The 14,564-nt window shown below is 37.0% G+C and overlaps 1 protein-coding gene across 1 annotated transcript; it reads right to left on the bottom strand.

Moving 5' to 3' along the window:
- Positions 1-1,854: 1,854 nt before the first annotated feature.
- SERPINB2 (serpin family B member 2) lies at positions 1,855-14,163 on the bottom strand. Its single transcript, XM_070420431.1, has 8 exons — positions 14,119-14,163; positions 9,770-9,946; positions 7,914-8,030; positions 6,614-6,742; positions 5,979-6,096; positions 3,909-4,051; positions 3,151-3,315; positions 1,855-2,821 (listed from the first exon to the last, which is right to left on the bottom strand). The coding sequence occupies exons 2-8, from the start codon at positions 9,935-9,937 to the stop codon at positions 2,417-2,419; spliced, it is 1,245 nt and encodes a 414-aa protein (XP_070276532.1). The 5' UTR covers positions 9,938-9,946; positions 14,119-14,163; the 3' UTR covers positions 1,855-2,416.
- Between the last annotated feature and the right edge of the window lie 401 nt (positions 14,164-14,564).

Raw genomic sequence — 14,564 nt, 5'->3', positions numbered from 1 at the left:
CTCTGTGTCCTCACCTGGTGGAGAAAGGAAGGTCTATTCCCTTCATCTCCTTATAAGGGCACTAATTACATCATGAGGACTTCACCCTCATGACCTAACCTAATCTTAACTCCCAAATGCCCTACCTCTAAATACCATTACATTGAGAATTAGAGTTTCAACATATGTATGGGGGTGGGGAGGACACAAACGTTCAGTTCATGGCAATGGCTGAGAGTTTCCCAGAACTGAAGCAAGATACAAGTTTCCAGATGTAATAAAGCTGATGATGAGCAAGATTAATTTTTAAAACCCATTTTAAAGAGTACACAATGCAACAAAATTTCAAGAACATTACCAAGAACAAAAAGAAAATTACTAGAACTACAAAGAGTAAGGATGACCTTGACCTCGACTTTCCCATCAGCAGCTTTGGTGCCAGAAGATAATAAAATTATACCCTAAAGTGCTGAAAAGTGGTTTGAACTTAGAATTCTACCGTCATACCCTAACTCAATAAGGACAGTGCAATATGGATATCTTAAGACTCAGAACAGTTGTAGAAGGTTGATACTTATTGCCTTGCTGAATGAATTATGGAAGTACATAGACAAATGAATCTAAAAGTAAGAGAATGCACAAAATTAGAATGAACCTCTAATTTTCTAATTTTCATGTCTTAGAGAAAGTAAAACACAATTCAAACCTTAAAAATTATTTGACTGAATAATTTTCTGAGATTCTGTTTGATCACCTGACAGTAAGTAAATGAAACCAGAGATAGTTTATTACTTACAAAGATAATAATCATAATCACTAGTATTTTTAAATACTGTATGTGCCAAACATTATTTTAATTGCTTGTTATGAATGATTTCTTTAAACATCATAGCAACCTTATAAGAAAAGCATTATTTTCTATAGTTTACACTGAAAGAAAAGAAGCATAGCAAAGCACCTTTCTTCATCCATGGTTAGACAACTCAAAAGTGTTAGAACTGGGATTTAGATGCATATAGTCAAAGTCCTGAGGCTGCCTATTTAGCCACCATGCTCCATGGGTCATCCACCCCTGCCTTCCTTCCATCATAGGGAGAGTGGAACCTGGGTTACATTTCCAGCATCCAGACACACTTCTGTAGCCAGACTCTCAAGCCAGTTCAGACCCTCCAAACTTTAGATGTCTTAGTTCCTAGGTCTTAAATTGTGTTAAATTCTACCTCTGACCTGCTTAAAAGCATCGAGTGCTATTTGGAACAAACATCCTTAAAAGAAGCTCTCCTGATGGGTGTGACTCAGTGGTTGAGCATCAGCCTATGAACCAGGAGGTCACAGTCAGATTCTCAGTCAAGGAATAAACCCAGGTTACAGGCTCAATCCCCAATGTGGGGCAATCCCCAGTGTGGGGCATGCAGGAGGCAGCTGATCAAATTTTCTCTCTCATCATTGATGTTTCTATCTCTTCCGCCCTCTCCCTTCCTCTCTGAAATCAATAAAAATATTTTTTAAAGAATGCCTCTTGTTTTTCCACTTCTGCTCTGCCACCAGCCCATCTTAACTCCTTTGAACTCTCAGATCAACGACTGTGACCTTGATTCTATGTACGAACCACTGGATTTGGCATTTATTCCTGATGTTCTTGAGGTTTAAACACCAGTGTCCAAAGAACGCTGACTATTCCTCTGAATTGCTACACCTTTTGCTGCCTGAAAAGGCAGCTCTAAACCATTTTTCACACAACTCCACTCAATCCCAAGAGTGGGGCTCTGTGTAAAAGGGGTGGTTATCTCTGTGGCTCCTTTATTCTGTCCTGGGAATCAAGCTATAACAGGTCTCATGATCCAAAGATCTAATAAAATGGCAACAAACAAATGATTGTGTGGAACCATATTTATTTATTGTGTATTTGTAATCTTATATCAGTTACAGTCACATCTACGTGATATATAATGTTACAAATGCACATAATATACATTTGCTTGTTGTTCAATGCTATCTTCTAGGTTTTTATCATAGAAGGGGATGGAAAGACACCTACTCATCTTTCCTTATAAAAACAAATACATGCACTTCCTTAGAAAGAAACATAACCGATCACCTGTTTTCTGTGACTGTATCAGCTACATTGACAGTTAAAAATAATAAAATTATATAAAATAATAAATAATGCAATAAAACTTAATGCTATAAAATAAACAAAGAATAAGGGAAAACTAAATGCGACATCATCCCATTTTAGGAAACCAATCAATAGGGTTGCAATGTTATGTTTGACAGTTGTCTGGTTATTTCTGTATTTATATTTAGTGTGTAGTTGAAAATTGTTCAGAAACACAGAAATACATAGAAAAAGTCCCTACATTTTTGGTACTTATAGCAATTCTGAGGCTTATACCTCATGCTACAAAATTCTGTACAGAAACAGAAACTTCCAACTTTAGGGTGAGACGAATCTGCCAAAAAAGAGAATGGTCTTAGTTGTTTTGTGCATTATAAAGAAGAGGAAAGGATGATCGGCCACAAACTGTGGGCCTCCATGGCCAGTTCTCCCTGATATGATAGCCCCGGTTCCAGCAGTTGCTTCAGTGCCCTCCTCATTGACATCCACAGTGGCTTGATGAAATACTTCAGACAGAAACAGTTCATCTCCTTCTGACATTCCTAAGAAATTGGCCTGGCCCTTGACGAAGGCATCATTCATGCCCATGCTTCTCAGAATGGGTTTGAGTTCATAGTGCTCTTCTAATTTGAACTGAGGGATGTACACCTCAACATCATCTTCTGCCATTGATTCTTTGCTGATCCAGTTGTTGAGATTCTCATAAGTTATTTCACCTTCTAGCTACAAATCCAAAAATTAAAAAACAAAAACACAGTGAGTGATTAGAAATGAAGGAAAACAACTTCTAAGTCTAATGTTAAAAATCAGTGACTTTAACGTTACTACAATGTGGGTGATATAAAAGTTTAATAGATTGGTAAAGTTTTTGTAAGAAGGTAATAGGTATGACATAAAATGAATGAAAGTTGGAGACATGCCACACTTACTATCAACCAATTCACATATTCATGTAAAAAATTGCACACAGTTTCCTAAGGTGTATACATGTTCAGCATAAAAAGCAAGTTTAGTCCTAGAAATCTAAAACAACTGAAGTTGGAATGGCTTACCAACTCCAAGCCAGTAGACACATTAGCAATTTCATCTGGAAGCAACATGAACATGCTGACATCTCCAGCATATGGCAGTTCTAGAATCTGAACCTTTAGGTCTTCTATGTATCCAATGTTCAGTTTTTCATGCAAGTACATCATCCGTACAGATTTACGCTGAGTCTAAAGCAATTAAAGAGTAAAATATGAAAGTTAATTCTAATACATCAAGAGACTTACAATTTTACATAAAAGAGAATGGGTTCTGCTTTAGTGTTTAAGAAATATATTTTTAAAAATCAACAAAATAAATTATTTGTATACAGTATTCTGATCTTATTACCTTTTTCAAGATTGCACCCATTATGGACAATAATAGTAATAATACTAAAACATTTGTTTAGTACCTATCATGGACCAAGAACTCTGCTAAATCTCATCGAATCCTTAACAATAACCTTTGGAGTTCGATATTATTATCCAAGTTTTGCTGATTAGAAAATGGAATTCATGGAACATAAGTAAGTGATAGAGCCTACATTTGAGTCTAGGATTTAAGTATAAATCCCATGGTTTTTCATCATTACTCATATGACCTCATAAAATTACTGAGTGGTATTCAGTAGCTAGAACAAGTTAACCAACTATCCAATGTCCATAAGTTATAACTAGCACATCATGTAGTGACATTAACAAGTGGTCTTTATTTTTTCTTTCTCTGTCTTGTCTAAGACCCTACAATACATGTTAGGAAAATCTGTCTTGTTGTCTCATACCGAGTTCACACGGAAAGGATAAAGCCCAGTTAATTTCTTCTGAAATGGAGTTTTCCATTTTCCTTTGAAGTAGACAGCATTCACCAGGACCATCCTGGTCTCTGAATCTACAGATCCTTCAGGTAACAAGTTTGAAATTTTACCTACAAAAAAATAAAATTAAAATTAAATAAAGAAAAAAAAGATGTCTGTTTAGGTCTCATGATCAAAAACTGTGAAATTGCTATATTTTCTTGAATCTTTTGAGTTGCCATTTAACTCAGAAGACATATTTGGCAAACTCTACAGAGATGTTTATCTTCAAGCTCAAATTTTCCTCTCAATTTATTTAAAGCATAAGTAAAAATCAGAGCAAATTCCTCAGAAGGTTTTCAAAATTCAAGGGAAAATGAAGAAGTAATGCATTTAAAATTTAGAATTACTATCAAAATTGCAGTGGATATTTTCACTTCCTTTCATATTGTTTTCTCAGTTTTACAGTTGCATAGAGTTATTTAATTCTGTTGGAAGTGAAAGATAGTCTCTTAAGGAAGATAATAGTGTCTTTCCACATTATTTCACATAGTGCTCCTGTTAGATCTGGTCTAGACAGTCTATGGGTTTGACCCATTGATTCACTCAAGACAATTTTTTTGGAAGTTTAGACTAGACCTATACAAGGAGTAATGCAGATTCATGAGCTGAGCAAGGAGGAAATGTCCTGGTGGCTGATTGTATTATTACAAGTGACATTCAAAATCAGTTCTGAAAAATATGTGATAAATTCTGTAATAGAGCTAAATAATGCATAGTACTATAATGAAAAAGAGAAGGAAGTAAAAGAGTGAGCCAGAGAAGGTTCTCAGAAATGAAAACATCTGAGCGTGATAGCTTTTTAAAAAAAAGTTGTTTAAGAAATAGCCCATTATAGTGAATACCTACTCTGCATTATCTAAACCACTAAATACATTATTTTATTTAATCCTCACAACTACTCTATTAGGTGAGTATTAGTGCCATTTTACACAAAAGAGCACCATTGTGAGAGAGGTTAATAATCTTCTCAAGACTACAGTCTTGATAAGATAGTCAGGATTCTGTCTCCACTGTCCTCCCCCCTCTAGTCCTACTGACAGAAAAAGGACTAATAAAAAGGTCACTGTATTCTGATCAGCTTCAATATATCTGCTCAATATCTCCGCTCAATACATTCCCAAGGCAATTAAAATTCTTGATTGCTATTGAAATCTACTAATGTTTTATTTAACTTTATGGTGCATGTGACAAAACTAGTATTTGATCATAACAAATAAAACAGAAAATTCTCTCAAATTATTATAAAATTTGGTAAAACAATCAGCCCCAATTACTCCTTAGCATTTTGGCAATACAACTGATACTCATTTACAGCCATTTGGCACAATGCTTAAAGAGAAAATTTATGCTGTTCTCAAAAGGCATAACTTTCATGTGTCTTTAATGTTGCACTTCATTTTTACTTTCAGTTCTTTAATCTTCACTTTTCCCATCTCCTTTGTGGCAGCAGTTTGTCAGTGTTTTAGAACAGTGGTTTAAAAATCCAGAATGGAAATGGAGAAGTAATATAAATAGATCAACTACTTTCAGAGAGACAAAAATATTTTAAATTCTATAGCACTTAGTTCATGTTTTTTCCCCATAATGGTAGCTAAGCAATCAAGACACACAATTATTGCTGAAAATGATGTTTTAATCTGAGAAGTTAAGAAAATCCATTTTTTATTGGTTGGTGTTTTTTTTTTGTCCACAGTGGATGGAGTGTCACAATTATTTCAATTATGATGTTTTCTATATTTGAAAACATCTGCCCTCTGTCATATTCTATTCTAATGCAATATCAAAAATCCAATTATTTGAGTATTAAACATACGTCTTCTATTAGTAGCCCTCAATTAAAACACCCACTAAGCTAAATAAGAATAAGGTTGCATTAACCAAAATAACTAGGGTTGAATGAATTTTAAGGGATTAAGGATTAAGTTCAAGGATGGTTTTAAGAAATAGATTTTATTTTCTAAGTGGAAAGAATGGAAAATATTTCCTTGGTTTTACCTTTGGTTTGAGTCTCAACCCAGAAATTAATCTTTTTTCTGGCTCCTTCTGCACATTCTAAGAAGTCAACTTCCTGGGGTTCTGTAGAGTAATATTTCTTAGAGAGTTGGATGTATTCCTTTAAAGCAGAAAAATACAGGAGATTACATAGAATATATGCTAAACAAGCCTTTGTGCAATTGTGAATTATGGGCTTCCTGTCAAGACTAGAGGACCTGAGGTTGGGGGGCACTGGGGGTAGAGGTTGACTATGGGGGGGGGATGCTGCTGACAAAGAAAATGGTGCAGATTATAAGCACTCAGTGGATCTCCTTCCCCACACTCCAGTCCCAACACGACTTGCCCTCCCGCATTGTTCACATTATAGACAGCAAATAAGAAGGAGGTGGACCTTGCAGACAGTGACTCTGGAAGTCAGCTGTGTTCCTCCTGACTTACCCTGCAAGTGGGACTTTTGCAGCAGGTAGAGAAGCACCCACAGGGGGAGCACAGGGACACTGCCAAGGCCTTAGGGTGCCTTAGGGAGCCCTGTGCAATTCTGACTTTCCCTACAAGCATGAATCCTAGAGAACAGCTTTGAAAGTGACCTCACTGCAGGTTTAGGTTCCTGCTTTTGAATAACAGGCTGTACTTACTTCCTTGAATTGCGCAGTCTTCTCTCCAAACAGCTTATTGGCACTTTCCAATATGTAACCCGCCTTGGTCTCATTGATAGCAGAGATGAGAGCATGGAAGCCTGAATGGATTTTGTTTTCAGCTTGTACCTTGAACAGAAAGGAGGCATCCTCTTTATATTACATGGGACTGCTAAGTAAGATCTTTCTTAAGCAATGGTATTTTTTCTATATAATAATAAAATACTGCATTAACATATACTTTTTTCTGGTACTTAAGAGGAATCTCTGAGCAAATACTTTTGATATGGATGTGGTGCAAAACATATAAGATAATGTTTTACTTGTTTCATTATTTTGCCCATAGATTGGATTTAACCTATGAAATAACCAACATCCTAGAAGAAAGTGAGGGTCCTTCTATACTTTAGTAAACCTTAAGGTCTCTAAGGAATTTTTATATTAAAATGTTACTTTACAGATGTTACTTTACAAGAGATTATTTGATTTTGGGTTATGGGCTCACAATGCAATATTCAGTCATGTGTCATAGAACTGTACCTAAAGTTTGTAAACAGGATAACGGACATGGGACTCAGTCAGAGCAGAAGACTTACAGGTGACTGACAGCTGTCTCCAGAGACTCGGCTGGATCTCTATATATGGGCCCTCTCCACCTCCTTTAGCCCTCAATTCCCTCTGTAACAGCCAGAAAACTATGGGAGATACATAACCTTTCTCAGGAGAGTAATTATGGAAGTTGGTTACCAATAGGAACACATCTGTGTCTGTTCCTGGATAGCTGATAATTAACGAATGGAGTATTGAGAAAAGATCATACTACCTGAGATAGATAGATAGATAGATAGATAGATAGATAGATAGATAGATATGCGGATATATAAAGGTCATTGGTCTCTTATGAAGTCATTGAACCTAACCTTCTTCATTCCTAAACTATTTGTCACTCCTTATCACTCCTTATCCTTTCTCCTCTGGAAGTCTGTATTCATGCTTGTGTATTCTAGGAGTCTCTCTACCATAGTTTTAGAGTAAATTACACAAACCCAACTAGAGGCAGGGTGGTGTGACATAATTTAGAAAGAGTCTTGGCCTAGAAGTCAGGAAGTCTGCATTCTGCTCTAGCTCTGTCCTTTTTTAGCAGTGAGACCCTAGAATATTTACTTAAAGATTCTGAGTCTTTTTTTCCGGAAGTGAGGGGATCTGTACTAAGTTCCTTCTCAGTTTAATGTCATGACTTTAAGACAAGAAGATTTTAGAAATGAAGTACAAAAGAAATATGAATGAATGAGTCATATACCTTCAAAATAGCATCAGGATAAGTGACCTGCATCTGCTGCATGAGCTTACAGCTGGTGTCATGCTCTGGGGTCACTGGGGTCACTTCATGGACTCCAACACTGTTAAACTGAAGCACCTACAATTGGAATTAGAGGGAATTATTACATTTTCCTGCTAAATTACTTAACTTTTAAACCATTGCCAACAGGTACCTCTTCGTGGCCCGATGTCTAGTTCCCTGTCATTGTGTATGGGATACAAACACAGATACTTTTTATATGTGATATGTGTCAGTCAACCTAAATTTCCCTCACAGGAATCAGTATGATGTATTTTATACTAATCTATATACTACTCATTAGTCTCTAGGCTCAGAGAGCTTCAATGCCTTCATAAACACTGTCAAAGCCACCATTTTAAACACAGGTCTTGTTCCCAAAGTTTGTGCTCCCTCCTCCAAGCCAAAGAGCTTCTCCTCTTGCTTTTAAGTAGGGAATTAACCAAATTTGCTTTTGAATTTTAAAACCTGTACATGCAGTAGAATTACAAAAAAAATGATTTAAAATCTTGGCATAGTCCCATGTGCTCAAGCACTTTCCAGGTACAGAGAAACTCTCTTGTGCCCAGAGCAACCTATAAGCTACTTTTCTTTTGGTATCAAAATCAATGGTTTTATTTTAACAACTTAGAGTGCTTTATGTAGCATATGCCTTCAAAATATATTGCTTCAGAGTGCTAGTGATTTCTTTACTTTTAAAAAACTAAGACCCTGATGTGTTCTAAAGTTGTGAAGTTTACTGTCTTTATTTTTTCAATGCAAAGAAAATAAAGAGGAAGGAGGGTTGCAAAATGTTGCTGGCATCAGAGTTGAGCAAACTGAGTTTTGTTGTAAGTCTTGATGTTTAAACTGCCACAAACACAGGGAGTGCTGCAGCTATCCCTTTCCTCCTGTGAGGACATTGGCCAACACTCTCACTCTTCAAACAAGGCCCATTCTAAATGGGTCACCATGTACTTGGGAAGGATATATACACACTCAGGTGCAATTCTCACAGGAAACCCCAAGGTAGCCAGCAGCATTTTGGTGTGACTGAAAGCACAATATATGCCTGTGAGAAACCAGAGCATTCAATGTTATGTTAATGTACATGTGCTTGTAAAAGAATTTTAATTATAGGATGACCTCGTCTGGGTCACTGACCTAGGAGATAATAGGATCATGTGAATTTTCAATGTGTTGAATTCATCCCATAGGAATATTGCAATGTGCAGTTGAAGAAGTCCATTGTATTTTTAAGACCCAAGCCTCAGTAAAAGGGTCCCCTGACTGAGCTTTGTCCATTCACTCAGGAAGGAAACCAGCTGCCGGACACCCTGTCCATCTTGATTTTGAAGACTGACCATCGGGCCAGACATGATCTCAAGGGGTTGATAACATGGCTGAGTCAACATTGCTCTCCTTGTATCTCCAAGAGTGTGGTGACCACGGCTCTGGGACATTTTTTTCTTTTTTGTGACACTCTCTTAAAACTATTCAGAGTAATTAATTCCATTAATAAGCAACAAACACAAAAAAAGATATAAAGAATGCAAAACACTTTCAAACATTAGAATATTATAATGTAAGATGTTGTCAGTATTCATCCTTGCAGCCCTGCAATATAAGAAACTCCTATATGCCTTCTGTTATCTACAGTCAATGGTTCATGATTTGCCTATTGTGTAGATTTGAATCTAAGGAACTAATGTTGTAATAGCAGGTGATGATTGCTGACCTTGAGATTGCCAAGATATCTTAAGCCCACACTCAAAGCAATTCTACAATTTGGTTCAGGAATCATTCAGTCCGTATTTAGAGCTTCAACAGAAACTTACCTTTGCCATCTGGTCGGCAGTGTTGCCTTTGGCACCCAGGTAGACCATGACCATGGTGGATGAGATGCCCCATGGAGAGAAGAAGAGATTCTGGGTGGTGCTTGTATTTGCCAGATGCTTGAAGAAATTGATGGCAAAAATTGTGTTTGCCACATAAAGGTCTTCCATTGTTTCAATCTAGAATGAAAGTGAGGAAGAAAACACAGCTCTAAAAGATGAGACAACATTTTGGGTGATGGCATCAGAGGTGTAGTACAGGCTGTACCCTGCACATGGTAGGGGCTTCCTCTCTGTTCTGCCTTCATGGAACAACAAGAAGTAGAGCGGGGATAGCATTAGGGTTATGTGACCCATTCAACAATATAGGCCCCAAACTTGGTGTAAAACTGTGCTTTTACCATCTTGAAATTCTCAATAATTTTAAACAAGAGGCTCTACATTTCCCTTTTACATTGGCTTCTGCAAATTTTTCAGCCAATCCTGAGATGTAGTGAACAGTCTTATGATGAGTAGTAACACTTCATATAATAATAATAATAATAATAATAACAGCAATAACAATAAATAGCATTTACTGTGTCTTACTATATAAGAGAGTCTGTTCTAAACATTTTACCTGTACTAACCATTTTGCACTTACTGAAACCCTATAAGGAAACCCTAATTCCTCTTTTACAGAGGAAGAAACTACTGCACAGAGAAGATAAGAAAAGTAACCAATGTCACTTGACAAGGAATTGAAGTCAGGTGGGTGACCTCCAGGGTCATGCTCTCAACCTCTATGATACACCTGCAAATACACACCACACACACAGGAAAATTCACACATATTCAAACATATGCCACCTGCACACATATTCATGTTGTCCCCCATTGAGATGGTAAATCTTCTTTCAAATATCCTACTTGTGGAAGTGGCTTAGACTCATTGTTTGAGGATTGGAGCTTTCATAGTCCTACTCATATCTGCCCCCTACACACACACACACACACACACCTATCACAGCCTTGCTACAAAGAGCTTCCAATGGTGAGTTCATTATTGGGAATCCTGGGAAGGCTCCTTTCCTCTCCTGCCACATGCTAGCAATGAAGTCCATGCCATACAAACTGTGTGACCGTATACAAGATAACCTCTCTGAGCATCAGGATGGAACCTATACTTTCAATGAAGGTAGCACTGTAAGAATGATCCTGGATATCTCATACACACACACACACACCAGATCAACCATCTGAAGAAAAACGACAGACACACCTTCCATGACCAAAGCCTTCCCATGCAGCCAAATGCTTGGACACGCCCAGATGTGTGGTAGTATCTGTGGGTACTGGCCAATGATCTTCTTTCTGGCTGCATGTTATGCTTTTGTAATGGCTTATAACACACCCTACAATTACCAAAATATATGTATACCAAACAACATGGACACTCATCATTCCACAGGAAACCATCTTGCGGAAGTGGTTTCCCAGAGCTGGGGAGGAGCTGGGAGGCCCCCAAGATGAGGCATGCCCTGCAGCTCTCGCCTAGGCTCACTCAGCAGGGATTCCCAACCCGGGCCAGCACTCGGTTCTCTGCCTAATCCATATCTTATGTGAACACTTGGGTCATGAACATTTCTTTTTAAGAAAGTGATTGCACTTTGTATCAGCATTTCTCATTTGAAACATCACCTGATTGTATGTTATCAAGACAAACTAGTAAATTAAGTAAAGCTTGTCTCTGAAACTCCCTCACCTCTTCTTCTCATTTTATCTTCACAGGATCTCTATGAGGCGGATACTATGATCTTCATTGAGAGTATAGGTTCCATCCTGATGCTCAGAGAGGTTAACTAACTTGTATAAGGTCACGCAGTGTGTATGTAATTGTGCAGGGATTCAAGCCTAGGTCTGCTTCAGAACCCACTCTATCCAATGTCCCACACTGCCTCACCTGCTGCTGTTCAACTTCACTCTACAGTGTAAGAGTTTAGGCAAGTTTTTCACTTGAGAAATGCTAGAAAGAGGAAATAAGAAGAGGAAGTTTGCAAGTCTGTAATGCTCCTAGAAGGCTTTTTAAGTAAAAAGTAAAGTCACTATATTTTTTTATCTTGCTTCATCACTGATATTAGATTAACTTGAGTGGCTCAGAAATGTGTTTCCTCTTCCGTTTTCCAATTTTAAAGTGTCTTTATAATCTTATTGGGTAGATTTTTTTTGTAAAATATCTCAATATTTTGGAAATGAACTGAGAATTAATAAACAAAATATTTCTTTAACCCATGTGAAAAGAAAAACAAATAAGTGATCAGAACCAGAAAAGTAAATGTAGGTTTCTCTTGCAGCTAATTCTTTATAATAACCTGCATAGTCGGTCTCCTGGACACTAAGAAAATATAAGTGTCAAGAGAAACTATCAGAGAGGGCTGGTAATGCCAAGTTAGGATTTCAGGTGGAAAAAAGGAGATAAGGACAAAATTAAATTATCCCCAATGCATTTACCTCTTTTAAAAAGAGTTGAAATTTTATTGGTAAAATAAGGTACAATTAACTGAATTTAACATTAAAAAATATATGTCTATATTGCAGCTACCAAACTGAGTTGTTTTGTTTAATTTGCATAATTTTGTCCCCAGAAAAGCATAGTAATTCCTGTTATACAGATGAAAATATGAAGATGTAGATGGCACAGGTAGTCAGTTTCGAAGCCTCAACTAAATCTCAGCCTTCTGATTGTAAGATGGGGGCTTTTCCTACATGAGACTTGAGAAGCTTATAGTTTTAGAAATCTCTGAAGGCATACATATACAGTGTCCAGGGACCCTGAGACAAGTCCAGGGTTTACATTTAGGTGAGTGAGAATCTGCCTGAGACAGTGGTTCTCAACCTTGGCTGCACATTAGAATCACCTGGGAATCCTTTTAAAATCCTGATTTCTGGGCCTCATCCTCCAGAAATTTTGTTTCTTTGTTATGGGGTGGGGCCACAACTAAATTAGTAACAAAGAAACAGCCAGAGGATGAGGCCCAGAAATCAGGATTTTAAAAAGATTCCCAGGTGATTCTAATGTGCAGCCAAGGTTGAGAACCACTGCTCTAAGACAACGTAAATTAAAGTCACAAAGTGACATCAAATAACACCATCGCCCAGAACAGGTAGCACCTGTTGTGAATTTCTTAACAAGAGTAAGTTATACAACTTCATTAGCTCCTAAGTTATGCTCGTAATTCACGTTTAATATTATCCTTGAAAAGAATGATGGAAAGCATATGTGGGGCGGGGCTCCATGACGTTTGTGGCAGTTCCTGCTACACAAGTTGACAAATGTGCCACTGAAACTTGGCACAGGTCATGAAGAACTCGGGAGGTGCCCCACTACCACAGTCCCTCTTCATGTTGGCACTGGATGGTAGATTTGAACTTTCTGTGGCATTTAAAACAAAAATTTTTCTGACTACACAATGCAAATAGTTTGAAGTTGACCACAAAAATCCACAAGAACAAAGAAAATAATAATTCCAAGGAAATTTCCTGTTCAAAACGACCAAATTTCCCCCTCTCTTAAAAAGAGTTGAAATTTTATTGGTAAAATAAATACACACAAACAAAATAAAAAACAGTTTCTGGTATTTGATGACTTTCATAGTGAATAATTGCCTATTTGTGGAGTACTAAATTATTTATTGCACTATTACTTCAGTCAATTCAACAACAAGTTTGGCAGATTTTTCCCTTTCACTAAATTGACTAAATATTGAACTAAATTCAATACATATATTCTGGTATTGAGCTGACCCAACCCAGAAAACTACTTAATTTCTGATTATTTTAGATGAAAACTCAGTCATCTTTGAATTTTCTAAATATGTATGTACAATTGGTAAATTACTTTCAATTGCTTAAATGAATATGTTTTAATTACCTTAGCTATTTTTATTAAATTCAGTGTCAAAACACTAGCTACTAAAGAATATACATATTCTAGCCTGCTGGACAAAATTAACATCACAACTTTAATGTACATTTTAGTTTGCTTAATGTTACATAGGTATTTGTTGGCTTCTGAGATTCAAGATCAAGACACACACACACACACACACACACACACACACACACTATTATAGCCATGCTACAAAAGAGCTTCTGATGCTGAGTTCATTATTGGGAGTGCTGAACGGCTATAAATTTATTTCAAATCTTGCACTAAAATATTTTCAGTTAAACAACTAAACAAGAAAGCACCACTAAATTTTTACTCATCCTCTAAAAACATCCCACGTTTTAAATTTCAATATATTAGTAACACCAGAATGAGGGAAGAGAAACAATGAAACCAGAGTTCATAGAGATAGTCATGGAAATACCTTGCTATTCTCTGAGGTGCTGGCTGACAGGAAACGGTCCTCCAAGAGTTGTTTGAGTTCAGACATGGTGATGACTGGTTTTATAAAGCATGGCCCCTCCCACAGAGCAATTTTTTTTCTCTCTCTCTTTCTAATCTGTATCCTTTGAGTGATTCAACATTTTACTCAGAAAGAGCTTGTTTGCTAAGGCATCATTTCAGAAATTTGTTGGAAGGATGACGTCACTCAGAGACTTATGAATTTGGCAATATCTACACATGCCTGTTAACATTAGCTAAAGCCTGTCAGCCTCAGTTTAAAGGGTCTTTCTCTATACCTGCATTGAAGGATAGTACTAAGTTCAACAATATCCCTTCTCTCTTTCCATAGGTTTGTCCTGTGGGCTCTTTGTAATACATAAAGGCAATAGAATTCTTTCTTTTGCTTCTAGCAACCCCTTAGGGGTC

This window comes from Myotis yumanensis, unplaced genomic scaffold (assembly GCF_028538775.1).
Source record: "Myotis yumanensis isolate MYYU_CA2020_CCGP unplaced genomic scaffold, mMyoYum1.0.hap1 SCAF_7, whole genome shotgun sequence".
NCBI classification, from domain to species: domain Eukaryota; kingdom Metazoa; phylum Chordata; class Mammalia; order Chiroptera; family Vespertilionidae; genus Myotis; species Myotis yumanensis.
This window is presented reverse-complemented; position numbering and strand designations above follow the sequence as displayed.

Coding starts and splice junctions, on each gene's coding strand:
- SERPINB2 (XM_070420431.1), bottom strand. CDS start 9,937: ATGGAAGACCTTTATGTGGCAAACACAATTTTTGCCATCAATTTCTTC. Junction 6,743..7,913: donor ATCCTGATGCTATTTTGAAG/GTATATGACTCA, acceptor TTTCTGTTCAAG/GTACAAGCTGAAAACAAAAT. Junction 4,052..5,978: donor GGTTGAGACTCAAACCAAAG/GTAAAACCAAGG, acceptor ATTTTTTTGTAG/GTAAAATTTCAAACTTGTTA.